Below are 21629 nucleotides of genomic sequence, written 5' to 3'. Positions count from 1 at the left end.
GGATGCTGCAGCTGCTTCACTCCACCCAGGGTGCACACACACCCAAGTGGCTGACTGTTTAAATGCAGGATGTCCCACAAGTCAGAGATGATGATACAGCAGCCTTGAACCTTGACAGTATTTATGGAATTCCATCCAATAAAAGCACAGAGTTATTACATACTGTACCTCTAAACATTTCAGGAGGAACATTCTGAACAGGAGGGGTTTGATAAGGCATTCAACTCCTTCACTTAAGCTGTGTGTGTGTATGAGAGAGAGAGATAATGGGACTTACTCCCAAATTATTAATACTATGAAGCTAATCACTGCATAAGATTCAATGAATTGTAGTTACGAGAATGATTCTTTTTGGTTACTGGTTAAATGAACCCTCCACCCTGATAAAATATGGCCATTATAGGAGCTGAAAGTGGTTGGGGATATTTGTTGGATGAAGTGTACTAAAGTGTCCTAAGCTGATTAAAATCTTGTAGTAACTGCAACAACGAAATGAAAGTGACTTGCACTGACTGATGGTGTCAAGTGTGCATAACAAAGTCAAAGCATGGCCTGACACGATCCTGTAACTGATGTTTAATTCCTAAACATGCTGCCTTGGACTTACACTCCTTTACATCTTTCGTATTTTACAAGTTGGTCTTCTGACCAAGCACAGTAACCTACAACACGTAAACAACTGCCTCTGCAGGGCCATCCCATGCAGTGAGTCAATGTTCTTTTGTGGTAGACACTGCCTCTCCACGGTGAGATGTGTGGGAGGGTGTGGAGGTGTGGTTCACAGATGGACACTGTATGTGTCTCCACCAGTTAACAGGGACACCACAGTAGGCATATCACCCTGTTATTGGGAGATATGATTGCTACCCAGTGTCATAAAAAGTTTCCTTGGTTACAGGAATCCATTAGGCTTGTCACTCAGTGCAGTCACCTAAGAAAGAAATTGGCACCGCTACATTGTGAGAGGGTGATGGTCACCACCACCTACCGCTAGGAAGCTTGTGCAAAACTGGGAAAGAGAGTTCACCATTTTTTCACCATAACCAACAATGTATGCATAAAATAACATGATGAGCAGGTATCTGCACCTTCAAACTTCCCTACTAATCCATCATATCTAAACTAACCTATCTATACCTAAACTAGATATTAGGTAGTTTGCTGGCATAAATACCTGCACATCAAACAATTTTCAGCATAACTGTGTTGGTCTTGGTGAAAAATGTAATAAGCTTTTTACCAGTCTTAGCAAATTTCTGTAGTGGTGGGTGGTGGCAACCATCAACCACTCAGTGTAATGCTGTTGCCTTCTCCCCAGGGTGGCTCTACATGGTGTGACAAGCCTGTACCCCAGGAAACCATTTACAATGCTGTGTGGTAACTATTTAACTAAATAACAAGGTGATATAATCCTACTATGGTGCTCCTGTCAACTGGGTGAGATGCAAATGTGATATACATCCAGGAACCAACCCTCCACACACCCTACCCAGTGCTCACTGTGGTGAGGCACTGTCACAATGAAACACTGGTTCACTGCACAGGATGGTCCTGCAGGGCCAGATGCTTGACTGCTGTTGATGGGTCTGCTCAGGTAGAAAGACTGGGGTTACTCTGGTACCACCACCCAAATATCTGTAACAGTAAAAACACATAACATACAGCTGAGAAAATGATACAGGTGATGAACGCAGTGTAGGTCCACAGCAGCTGGATATATTCATACATCAGTAACAGCATCAGCAGCCTGGCAATAACTTTATGTTAATACACCAACTCCTTCAGTATGGTGACAAACTTTTGCTTTTAATCCTGACAAGTAGTGAAGATACTGACGGGTATGTAGAGAAATGATATCATAAGGAATAATGCAATTTGTGAAAGATGATGAGTAAGGAAATTTAGTGTGTGTGTGTGTGTGTGTGTGTGTGTGTGTGTGTGTGTGTGTGTAGAGAACGTGTGAGAGCTGTGGCAGGGACAGTATATCTCATCCGTGTGTTTAGTTGGTACTGTCACATGGAGGGAATGAGTGTGAGCTGTGGCCAAGGCAGTACATCTGAGAGAGTTTGAAGGTGGGAGGGACATAGTAGGCTGGGAAAAAAGGGCATATCTAACACCTCCAGCTTGAAATGTATCCCCTGAGCTGGGGGGGGGGGGAACTCTTAAATCATATTACTGCCCAAACAAGATGACTTTAATGCAACTAGAACACCCTACCAGTGAGAAGTCTGAAGAGAGAGAGAGAACTTCACCTCCAAAAGTGGCCTCAAAACTGTCAACACAAACTTTGCCATATCAATAATAATTCAGGAGCAGCAGAATCCATGATTTCCAGACTCCAGGTAAAGGAAATACTGGTTGAGAACCTGGCAGAGAATAATAATAATGATGATAAACTGATGATGATGACCACAAAGTAAATCTCATGCTATCTTTAAAATAATAATAATAATAACATTGACAATAGCCTTTACCCCTGAAAACCAATATTCCCATGTATACTTTATATATATATATATATAAAAAAAATCCATCCATCATCTACTCCTGTGTTGCCCCATGAGGAGCGTAGGAGCCCGGGGCTAGGCAAGTTGGTCCTGACATTTAAGATGAGAGTGACCAGCCTCACTCATCCCTGAGTGGCATTACATGAGCAATAAACCCCAACCACCCCTTGGATATAAACCTTCACCGGCTCAATCCGATTGGAGCGCCTTAATTACCCACTAAACCACCAGGCGCCATAATTTGGTTATATGGTTACCACCCAGCGTAGTAAATGGTTTCCTGGTGTACAGGAAATCGTTTGGCTTGTCACTCAATGTAGAGTCACCCACAGGCAGAAGGAAGAGGAAAGCATGATGGGAAGAGAAAGAAGAGGATGGAAGGAAAGAAGGATGGAGGAGACGAAAGGGCAGACACCTGAGAGCAGCACTACACTGAGTGAGTGGATGGTGAGTGCCCCCACCTACCACAATATATAAAATACAGATGGAAAAAGCTAACTCTAACGCCCTCACCTCTAAATGCGAACACCTCCACCTCACACAAGCCGAAGTACTCGTGATCATCGCGGTCGTCTCGGATGTAAACAAACTGTCCCGGATGTCCCACACCGCCATTACACTGGAACACTGCTTTGTGGGTCTGGAACACTCCCTGAAAGGTAAAACTGGCTCTAATTCTCTTTCTCTTTCACTCCATACACATACACATGGCTTTAATATTCACACACACACAAACGTGTCACTTGGTCCACACACACACACACACACACACACACACAATGAACATCACTTACACACACACACACACACACACAATGAACATCACTTACACACACACACACACACACACATACATCACACCACACACACACTGCTCTTTCCCAATATTCACACACACACAAACACAAACATTTGGTCCACACACACACACAGCTCTTTTCCCAAACATTCAAACTGTGCCCGATATACTGGCTCTTAACTTCCTCATAATCTGTCTCTTATACATATACACAAAGCTCTCAATATTCAAAATCACTCCTCTCACTGACAAACATTCTCTCTCTCTCTCTTACACACACACACACACACACACACACACTGACAAACATTCTCTCTCTCTCTCTCACACACACACACTGACAAACATTCTCTCTCTCTCAAACATACAAAAGATCTCTCTCAATATTTAAAACCACTCCTCACACTGACAAACACACTCTCTCACTCTCTCTCTCACACACACACACTGACAAACATTCTCTCTCTCTCAAACACACAAAACATCTCTCTCAATATTCAAAACCACTCCTCACACTGACAAACACTCTCTCTCTCTCTCTCACTCTTTAACACACACACACACACCATAACAAACATTCCCTTTCTCTTTCAAACATACACAAGATCTCTCTCAATATTCAAAACCACTCTTCACACTGACAAACACACACACTCTCTCTCTCTCACACACACACACACACACACACTTAAACATTCTCTCAAAAATACAAAACATCTCTCTCAATATTCAGAACTGGTCCTCACACTGACAAACTTTCTTTGTCCCTCTCTCTCTCTCTCTCACACACACATTGACAAACATTCCCTTTCTCTTTCAAACATACAAAAGATCTCTCTCAATATTCAAAACCAATTCTCTCACACACACACACACAAACATTCTCTCTCTCTCTCAAGCATACAAAAGCTCTCTCAATATTCAGAACTGGTCCTCACACATACATCCTCTCTCTCTCTCTCACACACACACACATGCACACACACACACACACAGCAAAATGGCACAATCGCTGACTTAAACGGTGCCAATAAATGCTGTCTCACGCTGACACTCTCTTCCACAGCCAAGAAAAACCACAAAAAAACTTTACACAACAATGGAAAGTAATGCATGACAGAAATAACAGCGCAAATGAGAAGCAGGGCAACACTGCAATCAGAATGTATTTTTAACAACTGTGTGTGTGTATTTACCTATTTGTAAATACACACACACAGTTGTTGTGCGTGTGTGTGTGTGTGTGTGTGTGTGTGTGTGTGTGTGTGTGTGTGTGTGTGTGTGTGAGAGAGAGAGAGAGACCTGGAACGACATCATATGACCTAACTAAACAGAGAGGCTGCCAGAGATCGAGCAGCATGGAAAGGCGCCATCAGGGTGGCTGCTAGAGACTGAGCAGCATGGAGAACTGCCATTAGGGGACCAAGGCCAGTGCATGAAAGAATGTTACAGCCTTTAAGTGAAACTACACTGAAAGATTTGCTACATAATGGCTTATTCTGTTAGTGTGGGTGTGGGCAAGGGTAGGGATGACAGTAAGGGTGTGGGTGTGGGTGAGGGTGTAAGTGTGGGTGTGGGTGAGGGTGTAAGTGTGGGTGTGGGTGAGGGTGTAAGTGTGGGTGTGGGTGAGGGTGTAAGTGTGGGTGAGGGTGTAAGTGTGGGTGGGTGAGGGTGTAAGTGTGGGTGGGTGATGGTGGTGGGAATGAGTGTGAGTACAGGTGAAGGTGAGGGAGTGGCAGTGAGAACAGGAAATGAATCAATGCTGCAGGGTAGACACTGATAACACAACTGTCTCCACAACACATGAGAAACCACCGAGAGAGAGAGAGAGAGAGAGAGTTATATATGGATCACCCTCTATTATATAACCCTCAAAGTTTGCAAAAGTTTCACCAAAATTGAAGAAAATAAATTGGAAAGTGCAAGAATTAAGTACATGACATAATTGGGTTGATGGGGTTACTGTGTGTGTGTGTGTGTGTGTGTGTGTGTGTGTGTGTGTGTGTGAGAGAGAGAGAGAGAGAGAGAGAGTGGTGTGTGTAATAATAATAATGATTGTGATGATGATGATGACAGTAATGATGATGATGACAGTAATGATGATGATGACAGTATTGATGATGATGATGATGATGATGATGGTAATAATGTTGATGATGGTACCTGTTGGCTCTCAAAAACCCAAACACAAGCACAACACTAACATCAAAAGTAGCACAGGGTTTGTAGAGGGCCTTGTTGTCCGTCAGCAGCTCAATGACAAAGATGGTGAACTCCTGTGGCGAACCTGAAATGAAAAAAACGTGCTATTACTTCCATTACAGCACATAGGGATAGTCATGGGGGGAGAGGGAGGGGGAGACCGAGGATGAGATGGAGGGATGGAGTGGAGAGGTATAGGAGAGAAGAGTGGAGATCTATGATGATGTGGAGGGATGAAGTGGAGAGGTATATGAGAGGAGGGTGGAGACAAAGGATGAGATGGAGTGGAGAGGTATATTAGAGGAGGGTGGAGACAAGGATGAGATGGAGTAGACAGGTATATGTTTTTTTTTTTATTTTTTTTTTTTTTTAAAGACTCTGGGCATAGGCATCACAGCCCGCCATCAAGGCCCAGCAGTCCTCCTACATACCATACACCTCTACATGTCACCACTTCGGCACTAACACCCACCATCCATATTGAATACATGCTAGGGCTGTCTCATACAGGACTGGTGTATTGGTATTAGCGGGGGTATTTTTACGACATGTCGGTGGGTCTTCTGGTAGATCAGTAAAGCCTGATTTAATGAAATTCAAATCCTTAAACTGTTCCCTGCCCCAGCCGGGATTCGAACCTGGGTCCGTCAGGACTGCAGGCCGCCTCTCTACCGATTCAGCCACCGCCTGTAGTGCTGCTCTCGGGTCTCTGCCCTTTCCTCTCCATCCTTCTTTCCTTCCATTCTCTTCTGTTTTTCTTTCCTTCATTCTTTGCACTTCCTTCTGCCTGTCAGTGACTCTGCTGTACACTGAGTGACAAGCCAAATGGTTTCCTGTGCACCAGGAAACCATTTCCTAAGCTGGGTAGTAACCATATAACCAAATTTTGGCGCCTGGTGGTTTAGTGGGTAATTATTGTGGTCCAATCAGATTGAGCCGGTGCAGGTTTATATCCAAGGGATGGTTGGGGTTTATTGCTTATGTAATGCCACTCAACGATGAGTGAGGCTGGTCACTCTCATCTTGGATGTCGGGACCAACTGCCTAGCCCCGGGCTCCTGTGCTCCTCGTGGGGCAATGTAGGATTGGATGATGGATGGATGGATGGATGGATGGAGGGTGAAGACTGAGGATGAGATGGACGGATAGAGCGGAGAGGTATACGAGAGGAGGGTGGTGACCAAGGTTGAGGTGGAGGGATGGAGTGAAGAGGTATACGAGAGGAGGGTGGAGACCTGGGATGAGATGGAGGGATGACGTGGAGGGGTGTCCAAGAGGAGGGTGGAGACTGAGGATGAGATGGAGGGATGGAGTGGAGAGGTATTATGAGAGAAGGGGTTTGAGTCGGGGAGATGGAGAGAGAGACTAACTTCAAGAGTATGTGAGCAAAGTGGAGAGGGAGAGGGAGACTGAGGATAAGATGGAGGGATGGAGTGGAGAGGTATATGGGAGTTGGGAAGATGGAGAGTGCTACTGCTTAGGACAGTATGTGAGTGAGGTGGAGACTGGGGATGTTATGGACGGATGGAGTGGAGAGGTGTATGAGAGAGGGGGGGTGTAAGCTGGAAAAAAAAAAAAAAAAAGGGCAGGGGACTGGGGAACATGGAGGTGATTTGTTTTTGGCCACCCCTTACTGGATTAAGGCATTGGCAATAGATAGATAGATGATCATGCTAAGTGGTTTTCTGAACATGAAAGCATTTAGTTCATCATTCACTGCAAAATTACACTGCGTGAGTGGATGGTAGGCAGCCGTACCCATCAAATAATACTACTCCCTGTCACACCTACTCCATATACAGCCTTATGCAGCTCCTGTGACCCCTCATAACCACCTGATATTTGAAGACCTATGGATTTACTGCTTCATTGAGTGAGTGGATGGCAGGCAGCCGTACCCACCAAATAATAATACTCCCTGTCACACCTACTCCATATACAGCCCTACACTGCAGGTCCTGTGACCCCTCATAACCACCTGATATTTGAAGACCTATGGATTTACTGCTTCATTGAGTGAGTGGATGGCAGGCATTCGTACCCACCAAACAATAATTCCTGTCACACCTACTCTATATACAGCCTTACACTGCCCCTCCTGCAACCCCTCATAACCACCTGATATTTGAAGACCTATGGATTTACTGCTTCATTGAGTGAGTGGATGACAGGCATTCGTACCCACCAAATAATAATTCCTGTCACACCTACTCCATATACAGCCTTACACTGCCCCTCCTGCAACCCCTCATAACCACCTGATATTTGAAGACCCACAGAATTACTGTCTCACCTTTCAAGCATTCCCTCACCACACCCACTGTGAAAGTACACTCAAACCTCAATTTAAGGGACTAAATGGGGAATCAACTTGTCCCTTACTTGAAAATGTCCATTGTTGTACCAGACATAAAGGCAATCTTATTATGAAATGCTATGATTGACTTACCTTGTTTATATGATTATGAATATTATTTTACAGGTACTGTATAAAGAAACATATTAATGTTCCAAGCAGCAAACTTTTTGAATGGGCCTGTCCATTTGTCAGGTATAATATGGAGTCCCTTAAATCCAAAATCCCTTAAATAGAGGTTTGAGTGTATAGTATTAGAAGCTATATCTGGTGTTGCCTTGACTACAATATCACCTTGATTCACTGTTTGTTGTATTCTGAGGAAGCCACGAGGCGAAACGTCAATACCCACTAAGTCCCACATGGGTATTTCTTCCTACAATTTCACTTGCTAACTTCATGAAAGATGTTTTATTACTGGTAGTGCACGGCCATATTCACAAGGTTAACAAAACATAATTACTGGAGAAAAACTGGATGTTAAAACTCTCATGTAAGTTTATTCTTCACACAGGACCCCCCCCCACCAAAAAAAAAGCAATGGAAAAAAGTACCTCAATCCCCACATTCTGGACCCCCCCCAAAAAAAAAAAAAAAAAAAAAATAATAATAATAATAATAAATAAAAATAGCATGGGTAAAAACTCTCATGTAACCTCATTCTTCACACAGGCCCTCCCCCCCCCACCCACCCCCAAAGAAAAAGGCAAGGGGGGGGAATGCTACCTCAATCCACACACTCTGGACCCTCCTAAAAAAAAAAAAAAAAATAATAATAATAATAATAAAAAATACTAATAATAATAATAATAATAATAATAATAGCAAGGGGGGGGGGATGCTACCCCATTTTTCACACTTTGGACCCCCCCCAAAAAAAAAAAAAAAAATTACAAGAAAAAAACTACCTCATTTGTTTACACTTTGGCCTAAGAATAAAATAATAATAATAATAATAATCCATGGGGGAAAAAACTAATAATAAAAAATCATGAGAAAACTGTTACCACATTTTTCACATTTTGGACCCAAATGAAAAAATATATAAACAAAAAATAGCAAGTACAAAAAACTGTTACCTCATCTTTCACACTTCAGCCCCCCCCCCCCCCAAAAAAAAAAAAACTGCTGGCTACTGGCTACCTTATTCCTTACACACACACACACACACTCACCAAATGGCGGATGGGGATGATGATGATGATGATGATGGCAAGTCACTGAGCTAAAATGTTCAATCTCATGTGACCTCATTCTTCACACTTCTGACCTTATAAAACCTGCTTGCTAACCTTTCTCATCTTCCCCTCAAGTTCACTGACCTCTGACCTTCCCTGTGCAGACACGGCAAGAGTGGTTGGGTCAAGCTCTCTCAATTTCACCTTCTGACCTTCCTACTAACCAACTCTGACCTCTAACGACTCCCTAACTATCCTGATTTCATCCTTATATGATTTACACACACACACACAAACACACACACACACATACACACACAATGCACACACACACACACACACACACACACATGCACACACGCACGCACACACACACGCACGCACACACTCACACGCGCACACACACACACGTGCGCGCGCACACACACGCGCGCACACACACACACAGATATTATTTGCCATTACTTGACACAACCAATCCAAGAAACAATGACATGGCAACACCCATATCATACAATCTGTCTAAAAGTTTGTCCACACACCCACTGGGCACATACAGTTCGGGAGTAGGGTAATGAAAATATACTGGAAAATGATGGTATTTATGTGATGAAGCACATTTCCCTTCTCTGATCTATTTACAGCATGACTCATCAGACACCAGGTATTCTGTGGAAAGGCATTATGGCCAAGCCTTTGTCCACGCTGCATCCTTGACATTTAACTAATTGCTTTCAAAATATACTCCTTTCATCCATACCTGACAGCCAATCTGTTCATGTTTGGCTCAAACTGGATCAAAAGTTGACCTTATCCTGTAACCTTTACCTCTGACCTGTTGTCTATACAGGTATCAACTACCAGATGCCTTAATCCTTTAAGAAGTGGCCTACTGTACTAAAAATAAATTGAACTTTACCCATGGCTAACCTTAACCCCTCTGTGGCCTAATGCTTGCCGTGTCCCACAAGCCCACCCTGCAGTCATTTTTCAAAGTTTCATTTTGGGGGGGGGGGGGGGGGGGGGGGCATTTAAAAAAAAAAAAAAAAAAAAAAAAAAAAAAGAGAGAGAGAGAGAGAGAGAGATTAATCCCCAAGCTAGACCTCATCAGATCATATAGCCCTGCTAGAGTTACAGGACAGCGCTACCCCTCCCAGCACAGCAGCCACCAGGTGAGGCACAAACTCGCAACCTCACGATTACGAGCCTGACATTCTACCACTGAGCTACCACGCTCCATATTGAACAGCAAGTGCCAATGCACCATCCAGTGCAAGTTTCAGCTACCTAGACCCATCCTGTGGCATGCAATCAAATGCGTAAGTTGCACTTGCTTCTCACTTTCCGCACCCAGTTATCATCTCCCATCCTCTACACATGCCCAAACCATCTCAATCTACCCCTCCTCATCACAACACCAATACACTCCAGTCCCATCCTACCTCTCAAATCTTCCATCATAAACCCAGCACCCCCAGGTCTCTCGCTCAGGGACGCACTGCACATCCACCTAATCATTGTCATTTCTGTACGTTTGAGCCTGTGAATATCCTCTTCCTTTACTGCCCAGGTCTCACTACCATACAGCATTACACTCCTAACACATGCTGCATACAAATATCCCTTAGCATGGAGGGAGAGCCCTCTCAGTGTCAGGAGAGGCAAAAGCTCCCTGAACTTCTTCCAACCACTCCTCACTCTAGCCACAGAGCTGCTCCAGCCCCACCTCCAGCACATAACATGTCTCCCAAATAACAAAACTCTTCCACACATTCAAGAGATTCACCAGAAAGTTCAATCCTTTCATGCCTGACAATCTCCACCTGCTCTCCCCGACACACCACACACATGAAATAAGCATTATCTTGCAGTCTACCTCTAATACCACTACATCTCTTATGCACCCACTTATCACAAACACTGCATTATCTTGCAGTCTACCTCTAATACCACTACATCTCTTATGCACCCACTTATCACAAACACTGCATTATCTCACAGTCTACCTCTAATACCACTACATCTCTTATGCACCCACTTATCACAAACACTGCATTATCTTGCAGTCTACCTCTAATACCACTACATCTCTTATGCACCCACTTATCACAAACACTGCATTATCTTGCAGTCTACCTCTAATACCACTACATCTCTTATGCACCCACTTATCACAAACACTGCACAGGATGGAATTACTTCCCACACCCTTGTGGCAAATCACACATGGCCACTCTCCCTCTTCTTTGACAGTACTGCCACCAGCCCTAGATACCATCACTTTTGTTTTATCTGCATTTACTCTTAAGCCCTTGTGCCCCATACCATCTCTCCACTTCCTAAATCTTTCCTCCGCCTCCCTTTCATTCTCTGCAATCAACACCAAATCATCAGCATACATCATCTCCCACGGGAGTCCATTTCTGAAGTCACGTGAGAGGGCTTCAAGTACCATGATAAACAACAAGGGGCTCAAGACTGACCCCTGATGCACACCAACATTCACGGAAAACTCATCACTCAAATCTCCATTCACTCTTACCTGGGTGTGAGCACCCACATACATGGCCATAACCACCCTAACCAGCCACTCCTCCATCCCAAGCTTTCTCATTGCCCACTTCACCACCTCTCTAGGGACTCTGTCAAAGGCCTTCTCCAAATCAACAAAAACAAGTACTGATCCCTTTTCTTTCCTATATATTTTTCCTGAAGCTGTCGAACAATGAATATGGCATCAGTGGTCCCTTTGCCTGACATAATATTTATCCTAACAAAACCAAATACTGTATCTCTTTTACATAACTAATCTCACTACACAACCAAAACCTAACCCAACTAAAACTAGTAATCAAACCCCAACCCAACACAAACTAGTTATCAACGCCTAACCCAACACAACACCTAACCAACACACAACCTTATCACTCGCATACCTGGACTGATAGTAACGCCAACGGAGAGGACAGTAAACTTGTGTCCGAGATGCACCTGCCACCACCGAGCTTCTGGCCCCCTGGGTGTGAAGCAGCAGGTGTCTGGGTTGCCGTCCACTGCAAGATCGGGTGTGTAGGACCAAAGGGTGGCACTCTGTAGGGTTCTCTTCCCTCGGGCAAGGTTGAAGTCTGTGAAGAGGAATGACAAGCTTACTGGTCTGACATTGCTGAGATAATGCTTTATATTAAGGCCGTTTTTGGTGTCATTTTTCACATCATCACAGGTAATGTTCATTCTCTTTATCCACCTCCATCTAACATCACCATCACTATACCATTCATCGTCTTTCTCCTCCTACCATCATCACCTCCATCTACCATCATCACTATACCATTCATCATCTTTCTCCTCCTACCATCATCACCTCCATCTAACATCATCACTATACCATTCATCGTCTTTCTCCTCCTACCATCATCACCTCCATCTAACATCATCACTACACCATTCATCATCTTTCTCCTCCTACCTTCATCACAAAAACTTTCTCCTCCTACCATCATCATAAAAACTGTTACAACAATCCTCCTCCTCCAAAATTGAAATAAATAAATTCCCAGTAAATATTTTCCACTTAAGAAGCTACAAGAATGAAGAATTTTTACTATTTATCAAAAGACTGAAATGTGTAGCTGAAAATGAGTTGAGCCACAAGCAGGCAACCAGCTATGTATGTAACAAGAGACAGGCTTCTATGCGTAAACATTAAGTGGCCACTATATTAAATCACACAACTGTTTGTCTATTAATTGAAGCTCTTGTCTCTACCCATGTCGTCCCATTTAAATATAAAGATCTAAATGTATATGTTCTCTTGTATCTGCATGGTAATTTTGTCTTTCCTAACATAAAGGGCTTACTGTGCATCAAACCCTTGCTTTAATGGACCCAAGTACTGTATACCAGATTTAAGATATAACAAATCCCTTACCCCTACCAGACATTTCGTTACATTCTGAACAAAGGTGTGGTATAGGGAGCACATGAAGTGGCCTCCTGTATTGCTTGCTGATTCATTATATATCATGGAACACAGGCCAAACCCACACACTACTGATTTATCCATGTCTTATAACTTGTCTTACATGGGGTACCTACCAGAATATTTTCATACACAGTACTGTACACCAACCATAAGTTCAGTACAGTAGGTCCCCATCAGATGTCTCATACCGATATAAAGAATGACTGAATGTACTGTTCGCCTCTTCCTCCATGTAAATTTTCTGTTATAACAAGCAGGTACTGAATAAGCAGAAATAGTAACCACACATCAAGTGAGGCTTTGTACAGGATCAAAATGGTTATACAGGGAAAACTGTAACTATACATCAGAAAAAGGTTCAAACTCTTAAGACATCTTACATGCAATTCCTTGCCTATTGGTTAATCATAAAACGAGGGTTTGCTACAATTACATACTGCCTCTTCAAAGCCCCTACTTTACAGATGGGTTCTTTCAAGTTGACCTTCGCAGTGGTTCCTAAATTTCTCCATTCTGTGGACTCCCTGACAAAACATGGAAGCATTTGTGGCCCCCAACTACATCTTGAGGTCCAGCAACTTAGCTCACAGGAGGATACAGATGCAGGTATTATCATCACTTCAGCCAATAATCGCTCCCATTTAAGGGGTGTTTTAGTTACATCTGAAGAAAATGCATTTTCTTCTATTGTGACACTTTTGCCAGAAATTAAAAATAGGGAGACATTGTAAAATCTATCCATCTGGTAGCCAGTATAAAACCATGGGGTTTTCTCCAGCCGTTTCAATGCAACTTTGCAAAGGCCTCCGAAAGCAACAGGTGCTCCTGTTCCTCATCCAGTAAAACCTTGAATGGACTAATTGGTGGCCAAGCCATTCTGAAGAAAGCAAAAGTCCGATAAAAGTGACATCCAGACTTGCCCCTGCTAACCCAGACTTTTTCTGCAATATCAAACATTAATGCGGATTGCACCAACGGTTGTTCAACTGTCTTCACTACCACTGCAGTACTGTATCGTATTATATATACACTACAATAATCAAATGGTATTACAGTATATAATAATACTGTACTGTACACTGATAAACATCTTTTATTCACCTTGTTGTGGAGAACATAGCTGAAGTGGTCAGGCAGTCTGGACTGCTTCTGATTTTAACGGACTCTTTCCATATACGGTACTGTATAAGAATTTAGCATATTCCGTCTATTGAAGTCTGTTATATCAAGGTTTTACTGTACTATATCTCAGGAATAAGAAGCAGATAACAAAGGCATGGCTGTAATTAATTTCTGTAAGTACCGGTACTGAACTCCTGTAGGTCTAGGTTTGGTGGTGGGGTCAAGGTAGATTAATGCCTAAAATGGCTTCTAATTCACTCAAAAGAAAAGTTAATTCCTGACAAGTGAAAGCAATAATCACAGAGGAAGCGAGAAGTGTTGCACTGCATGTACTGTACATCAAAGAATCCTTGGAAAGTAAGCTGAACATTCAGAGTTACTATTAAAACTGCATTTTGCTACCAGTGGCATTATCACTGGTTTAAAAAAAGTAAGGACACACCTATGACATTTTTAACACACAACTGATCATCTCACAGTTTGTCACTTAATGGCTTTCAAAACTATGTGCAGAATTAACAACTGCATTTTTCTCCCGATAAACTAAAGCAACTGTCATTGCGTTACGTTTAACATTTTCCAAAAAAACTTACTTCTACAAACATCAATTATACACCATCATGAATTTTACATGCCAACCATGGCAAGTGGCTGCCTGCCTTGTTGGACTTCCAGGTTGATTTGGCTTTAGAGTCAGGCCATCACTAATCATTTGTTCCTACTAAGCTCAGTACATAATCTAACCTAACCTAACAAGGATGAAAGGATAAATAACTATCTGGTCCAAATCTATTACCCTCTGTTAAGACACCACCATCGATGTCAACAAACCTAACTTGCCACTCTCCGTAACAAACATAACTTCCGTTGAATTATGTCAAATTGTACAGTTATAAAAGACAATCCCTGTTATTATTTGTTAATGGCAGCTGTCCTGCAGTCTGTCCAAAAATTCTAGGCATCAAACTGCATGAGCTCCCATGACTACACAAATTTTATGATGGATTATCTTCCATATTTGCATAACTTATTGGATTAGGTGGATGTCCAGCGCATCCCCGAGTGCAAGGCCTGGGGGGGCTAGGTTTACGATGGAAGAGCTGAGAGGCAGGATGGTACTGGAGTGTATTGGTGTGATGAGGAGGGGTAGATTGAGATGGTTTGGGAGGAAGGATGGGACTGGAGTGTATTGGTGTTGTGATGAGGAGGGGTAGATTGAGATGGTTTGGGAGGAAGGATGGGACTGGAGTGTATTGGTGTTGTGATGAGGAGGGGTAGATTGAGATGGTTTGGGAGGAAGGATAGGACTGGAGTGTATTGGTGTTGTGATGAGGAGGGGTAGATTGAGATGGTTTGGGAGGAAGGATAGGACCGGAGTGTATTGGTGTTGTGATGAGGAGGGGTAGATTGAGATGGTTTGGGAGGAAGGATGGGACTGGAGTGTATTGGTGTTGTGATGAGGAGGGGTAGATTGAGATGGTTTGGGAGGAAGGATGGGACTGGAGTGCATTGGTGTTGTGATGAGGAGGGGTAGATTGAGATGGTTTGGGAGGAAGGATGGGACTGGAGTGTATTGGTGTTGTGATGAGGAGGGGTAGATTGAGATGGTTTGGGAGGAAGGATGGGACTGAAGTGTATTGGTGTTGTGATGAGGAGGGGTAGATTAAGATGGTTTGGGAGGAAGGATGGGACTGGAGTGTATTGGTGTTGTGATGAGGAGGGGTAGATTGAGATGGTTTGGGAGGAAGGATGGGACTGGAGTGTATTGGTGTTGTGATGAGGAGGGGTAGATTGAGATGGTTTGGGAGGAAGGATGGGACTGGAGTGTATTGTTGTTGTGATGGGGAGGGGTAGACTGAGATGGTTTGGGAAGAAGGATGGGACTGGAGTGTCTTGTTGTGATGAGGAGGGGTAGACTGAGATGGTCTGGGCATGGAGAGAGGATGAGGGATGATAATTGGGTGCAGAAAGTGAGAATCGACAATATTAGGGGTGGGGTTACAAGGGGTAGACCATAAAAGTCATGGGACGAGGTCATGATGTGTGACCTCAGGATTAAGGGACTGAGCAGGGAGGCTGCCAGAGAACAAGCAGCATGGAGAACGGCCATTAGGTGACCAAGGCCGATATATGCAAGCATGTTGGAGCCTTTAAAAATGAACACGAGAACGACACCCAAATTCTGTGTAAATATTCTATCTATCTATTGCCAGACGCCTCAATCCCGTTTGGGGTGGCCACAAACATATTACATTTGTATATATAAATATTACATTTGTAAAAGCACCTAGTTAAGTTTGTTGATGTTGGAGGCAGTGTCTTTTTTAATGCACTTCTATAAGCAAGAAAAAAGGAACCAAAGGCCAGGTGCCACAAGATTATTCCTCCAAGAAAAAACAAGATAACAGCCAACTTCAAGATTCATTCATTTCCTACAAAGGTCAGTGGGTTGATTAAGACTGGAAACTCATTCATCCCAAACTGTTAGGTTACATTAGGCTGAAATGGGTCGGGGTAAGTTCGTGAAAACTGTTAGGTTGACATGGGCTAGGGTGGGTTCCATAAAATTAACCCTCTCGTTACCGGACGACACAGGCTGCATCCAACCACAGGCAAGTACTCAGGATGTGGGCTGGCTCGACCTTGGCTGAGTGCTGGGAGAACCCACCGTTTCCACACTCGCAGCAGCAGCCTCTTAAACATTTAACCTCACACCCTTTGTGTTGCTTCTATCTCTGTGATTTTTTTCCCCTCGTAATCTCGAACAGTTGTACTTGCTTACAGTGTTGATAAAAATGTTTGACGAATATAAACTGTGTTAATTTACGAAGTTTTTTCTTTCCTTCGCGTTTTCTCGAAGAAATACATGTTTTATGGTAATTATTACTGAGAAAGTTTTAGGAAATTTCAATAGCTACATTTGGGATACACACATTTACTGTTGGACAATTCAGGTCGGTTTTATGTAACACAAAAGGAAATTATCTTACGATCTTACTGCAGGGCACGAGCGGTTTTTCACACAGCCAAAATTGTTGCTAAATTATCTTTTCCCCTGCCTTTACTGATGCCTCTATCTGCCTGATTTTTTATTCACAGCATCTCCAATAGTTGTACTTACTTATAGTGCTGATAAAAACGTTCAGTGAATATAAATTATGCGCTAATTTACTATGCTTTTTCTTTCCATCAACGGGTGATTTTGTTGGGTGTAGCTACGTGTCAACAAGTGGGTTGGTGGAGGGTTGGTGTCCCTCCCCGTAAAACGACTAACTCAGTGGCAAATGGCCACCCTTTGCAGGATTGTGGTGTCTGGCAACAGATAGATAGATAGATAGCTTGTGTTGTCCAGTAACAAGCGGGTGACATTTGCACCACTGCCCTAAGTATCGAAAGGCTTAAGTTAGGTTGAAATGGGTTAGGGTAGGTTCAGTAAAATTAGGTTGTGTTAGGTTAGGTAAAAAAGAAAGTTTTAGGTAAAAATAAGGTTAGGTTAGGAAAAATGTGGTAAGGGTAAAATAAGATTGTTGGGTAAAATGAGGTTGGGAAAAATAAGGTAAGGTTAGTAAAATAAAGTTAGGTTAGGTAAACTAAGGTTAGATAAAATAAGGCTTAGTAAAAGTTAGGTTGGGTAAAATAAGGCTGTTATTAGTAAAAATAAGGTTAGGTTACCAGTATGTAAAATAAGGCTGTTAGTATAAATAAGGTTAGGTTGGGTAAAATAAGGTTGTTAGTATAAATAAGGTTAGGTTGGGTAAAATAAGGTTGTTAGTATAAATAAGGTTAGGTTGGGTAAAATAAGGCTGTTAGTATAAATAAGGTTAGGTTGGGTAAAATAAGGCTGTTAGTATAAATAAGGTTAGGTTGGGTAAAATAAGGCTGTCAGTATAAATAAGGTTAGGTTGGGTAAAATAAGGTTGTTAGTATAAATAAGGTTAGGTTGGGTAAAATAAGGTTGTTAGTATAAATAAGGTTAGGTTGGGTAAAATAAGGCTGTTAGTATAAATAAGATTAGGTTGGGTAAAATAAGGTTGTTAGTATAAATAAGGTTAGGTTGGGTAAAATAAGGTTGTTAGTATAAATAAGGTTAGGTTGGGTAAAATAAGGTTGTTAGTATAAATAAGGTTAGGTTGGGTAAAATAAGGTTGTTAGTATAAATAAGGTTAGGTTGGGTAAAATAAGGCTGTTAGTATAAATAAGGTTAGGTTAGGTAAAATAAGGTTGTTAGTATAAATAAGGTTAGGTTGGGTAAAATAAGGCTGTTAGTATAAATAAGATTAGGTTGGGTAAAATAAGTTAGGCTGGGCTGGGTATAATTGGGTTTGATTAGGAAACATTAGGTTAAATTAGGTAAAATGAAGGTGTCCGTAATTTTAAACTATCACAATTACATTATAGTTTATGGAGAAAAAGAAACGTGACTGTAAACACTATCCACGGGGCTCAATTTTACCATTCCGGGAATTCATTTAACATTTGCATTACCTCCAGATTTGCTATAAAAATAATAATAATAATAATTAAATAAACAAATAAAAGCCGTTGAAAAATTATCCGTATTATCAAGTTCTCACCCCCTTAAAATTCAGCCAAAATACTTGTGAATTATCCAACGGTCCCCTTGAATATATATATATGCCCCTACTTTGGAAACCATAATTCTGAGGTACCGGTAACAAATAAATACCATCTCAGTAGAAAAATATATGGTAAACTCTAGTATCATCTCACCTGATCCAGAAACATATAACAATCACTTAGGTTACGCTGATAATTCCTAGAAACTCTCAATTTCCCCAAACGACCTCCCTGGTGTATTTAAATTCTGAAAACATGCAACGTTTGAACGAGTGAAGCTTACCTGTACTTCATGCAACGTTTGAACGAGTGAAGCTTACCTGTACTTCATGCAACATTTGAACGAGTGAAGCTTACCTGTACTTCATGCAACGTTTGAACGAGTGAAGCTTACCTGTACTTCATGCAACGTTTGAACGAGTGAAGCTTACCTGTACTTCACTTCCGAGTCTGAGTTGGTGAAGGCTGTTGACTACACAATAATTCGTGATGTTCATTCCTCTAGCTTCAAGGATTCGAGATTTGGGCAAACACTGACCATTTTCCTTTACTTTCCGTGTCTTTTCTTGAGATGGTAACGAGAGAATGCTTCCACAAGTGCTCCATCCTGCCAGACTCCACATGCCCAGTCGACGCATGCGCAGTAAGTACATGTTCAACGCATCTATATACATCATTTTACCTATTTTCCAATAATGACTAATCTATAATATTTAATACATAATTTTACTCAATAAATACAGCAAAGGAAATATTACAAACGACTGAACTGTAATTATTTTTGCTGATCTATAGTTTCCTTCCTTGCCCAGTCTAAGCATGCGCACTCCGTAGTCCATTTACTTGTTCAATTTCCCTAGATATTATTTTCTGTAATGATTTCTACTAACCACTATTCTGTACGTATTTAATCCACTGTTTTAATCAATTCGCCCTAGGAAATCTTACAAACGACTGAATTGTAATTATTAAAAGCACACGACCGACTCAGAGATGCAAACAAACCCTTATCTACTATAGGATTAGGACTAACGAATTGGAGATACCCACACCCGCATCTGCTGGCCAAGGGGATTCAATTTACTCAACAATTATTGCTCCTGTGAAAGAATAATGAATAATTTGCGCCAAACCATAATATGGCTATATGGCACTGCAGCTGAAGGAAAACAAAGGCCGAAAGAAACACGGAAAGGAGGGGACATATGGGGTTTGAATTATGGAAAGACGGGATAAAAATGCCTCTTTTAGTTGCCTTTTACGACAAGCAGAGACACTGGGGAGGTATTCTTTCCCCCCTTCCACAAGGTGGGGGGGGTATCACTCCTTTCGAGGGGTAGAAGAGTACAGAAACTTAAATATACAATTACATTTAAAAGACAATTTGAATCTGGCTACATTATTTCTAAACCAAGAACGTGCACAGGGACTTTTAACCAATTATTACTATCATCATCAACACCAACTACCAGGCATCTCAAAATGAACGGATCTTGAATTTGGCTCCTTTGTATTTTGTTTTTTTCTTGGAAGGAACGGTTTGCGTACTTCTGGCCTTTGGTTCCTTCTTTCTTACATAAAAAAAATACCACAATGACAGTTTTTATATTTTCCCAGCATTATACACACTTCCATAACCCCTCCTACTTTCCTTACTGCTCCCTTCCACTCTCTCATTTTTTTCGTCCCTCCCTCCTTCCTTCCTTTACTCTTTCTCTCCACTTTCTTCCTTCCTCTTACACAATTTTCATGAGAGAGAGAGAGAGAGAGAGAGGATGGATGGAAACTAAAATTGCTCGTGTGTGTGTGTGTGTGTGTGTGGAGAGAGAGAGAGAGAGAGAGAGAGAGAGAGAGAGAGAGAGAGGAAAATAAGCTGTGTGTGTGTGTGTGTGTGTGTGTGTGAGAGAGAGAGAGAGAGAGAGAGAGAGAGAGAGAGAGTGCTGCAATACATGATAACAGTGTCTTGCAAAATACTGTGTGACTGGCAGTGCTTATGACCGTGCCAAAAAAAAGTTCTCATTTGCACAATTGTCTTGAGGCATTGTGTGTGTGTGTGTGTGTGTGTGTGTGTGTGTGTGTGTGTGTGTGTGTGTGTGTGAATTCGGGGGGAGGGAGGGAAAGAACAGAGGGGGAGGAAAGAACAGAGGGGGAGGAAAGATTAGAGGGATAAGGTGATAGAGGCTGTGTGTGTGTGTGTGTGTGTGTGTGTGTGTGTGTGTGTGTGTGTGTGTGTGTGTGAGAGAGAGAGAGAGAGAGAGAGAGAGAGAGAGAGAGAGAGAGTTGCAATAGATGTGAAGTTTGTAAATACTGTGTGTGGGTGTGTGTGTGTGTGTGTGTGTGTGTGTGTGTGAGAGAGAGAGAGAGAGAGAGAGAGAGAGAGAGAGAGAGAGAGAGAGAGATTTTCAACAGCAGGTGAGCATCGCTAATTACTTCACTGATGGTGTAGCTCTCTCCATCTCTATCTAATCTCTATCCATCTACCTATCTAATCTATCTATCCATCTACCTATCTAATCTATCTATCCATCTACCTATCTATCTATCTATCCATCTACCTATCTATCTATCCATCTACCTATCTATCTATCCATCCATTTACCTATCTAATCTATCTATCCATCTACCTATCTATCTATCTATCCATCTACCTATCTATCTATCTATCCATCTACCTATCTATCTATCCATCCATTTACCTATCTAATCTATCTATCCATCTACCTATCTAATCTATCTATCCATCTACCTATCTAATCTATCCATCCATCTACCTATCTATCTATCCATCCATCTACCTATCTATCTATCCATCCATCCACCTATCTATCTTCATATATAATCTATATATATCCATCCATCTATCTATCTATCTCTAAAGCCTTCATTATCCACTTTCCTTCGTATT

At 42.0% G+C, this 21629-nt stretch overlaps 1 protein-coding gene across 1 annotated transcript in view; it reads right to left on the bottom strand.

Annotated features, from left to right (window-relative positions):
* Positions 1-21629, bottom strand: part of LOC145395457 (uncharacterized) — a 106782-nt gene that overhangs the window by 29503 nt on the left and 55650 nt on the right. The window contains exons 4-6 of the mRNA XM_080269060.1: positions 11979-12167; positions 5511-5593; positions 3021-3159 (exon numbers count right to left, since the gene is read on the bottom strand). Coding sequence (XP_080125186.1) covers positions 3021-3159; positions 5511-5593; positions 11979-12167 — 411 coding nt within the window. The remainder of the gene's footprint in view (positions 1-3020; positions 3160-5510; positions 5594-11978; positions 12168-21629) is intronic.

Source organism: Coenobita brevimanus, chromosome 31, assembly GCF_032717465.1.
Source record: "Coenobita brevimanus isolate Jiangsu-jjx chromosome 31, ASM3271746v2, whole genome shotgun sequence".
Lineage (NCBI taxonomy): Eukaryota > Metazoa > Arthropoda > Malacostraca > Decapoda > Coenobitidae > Coenobita > Coenobita brevimanus.
The sequence above is the reverse complement of the archived record's forward strand: the minus strand, read 5'-3'. Positions and strand labels throughout refer to the sequence as shown.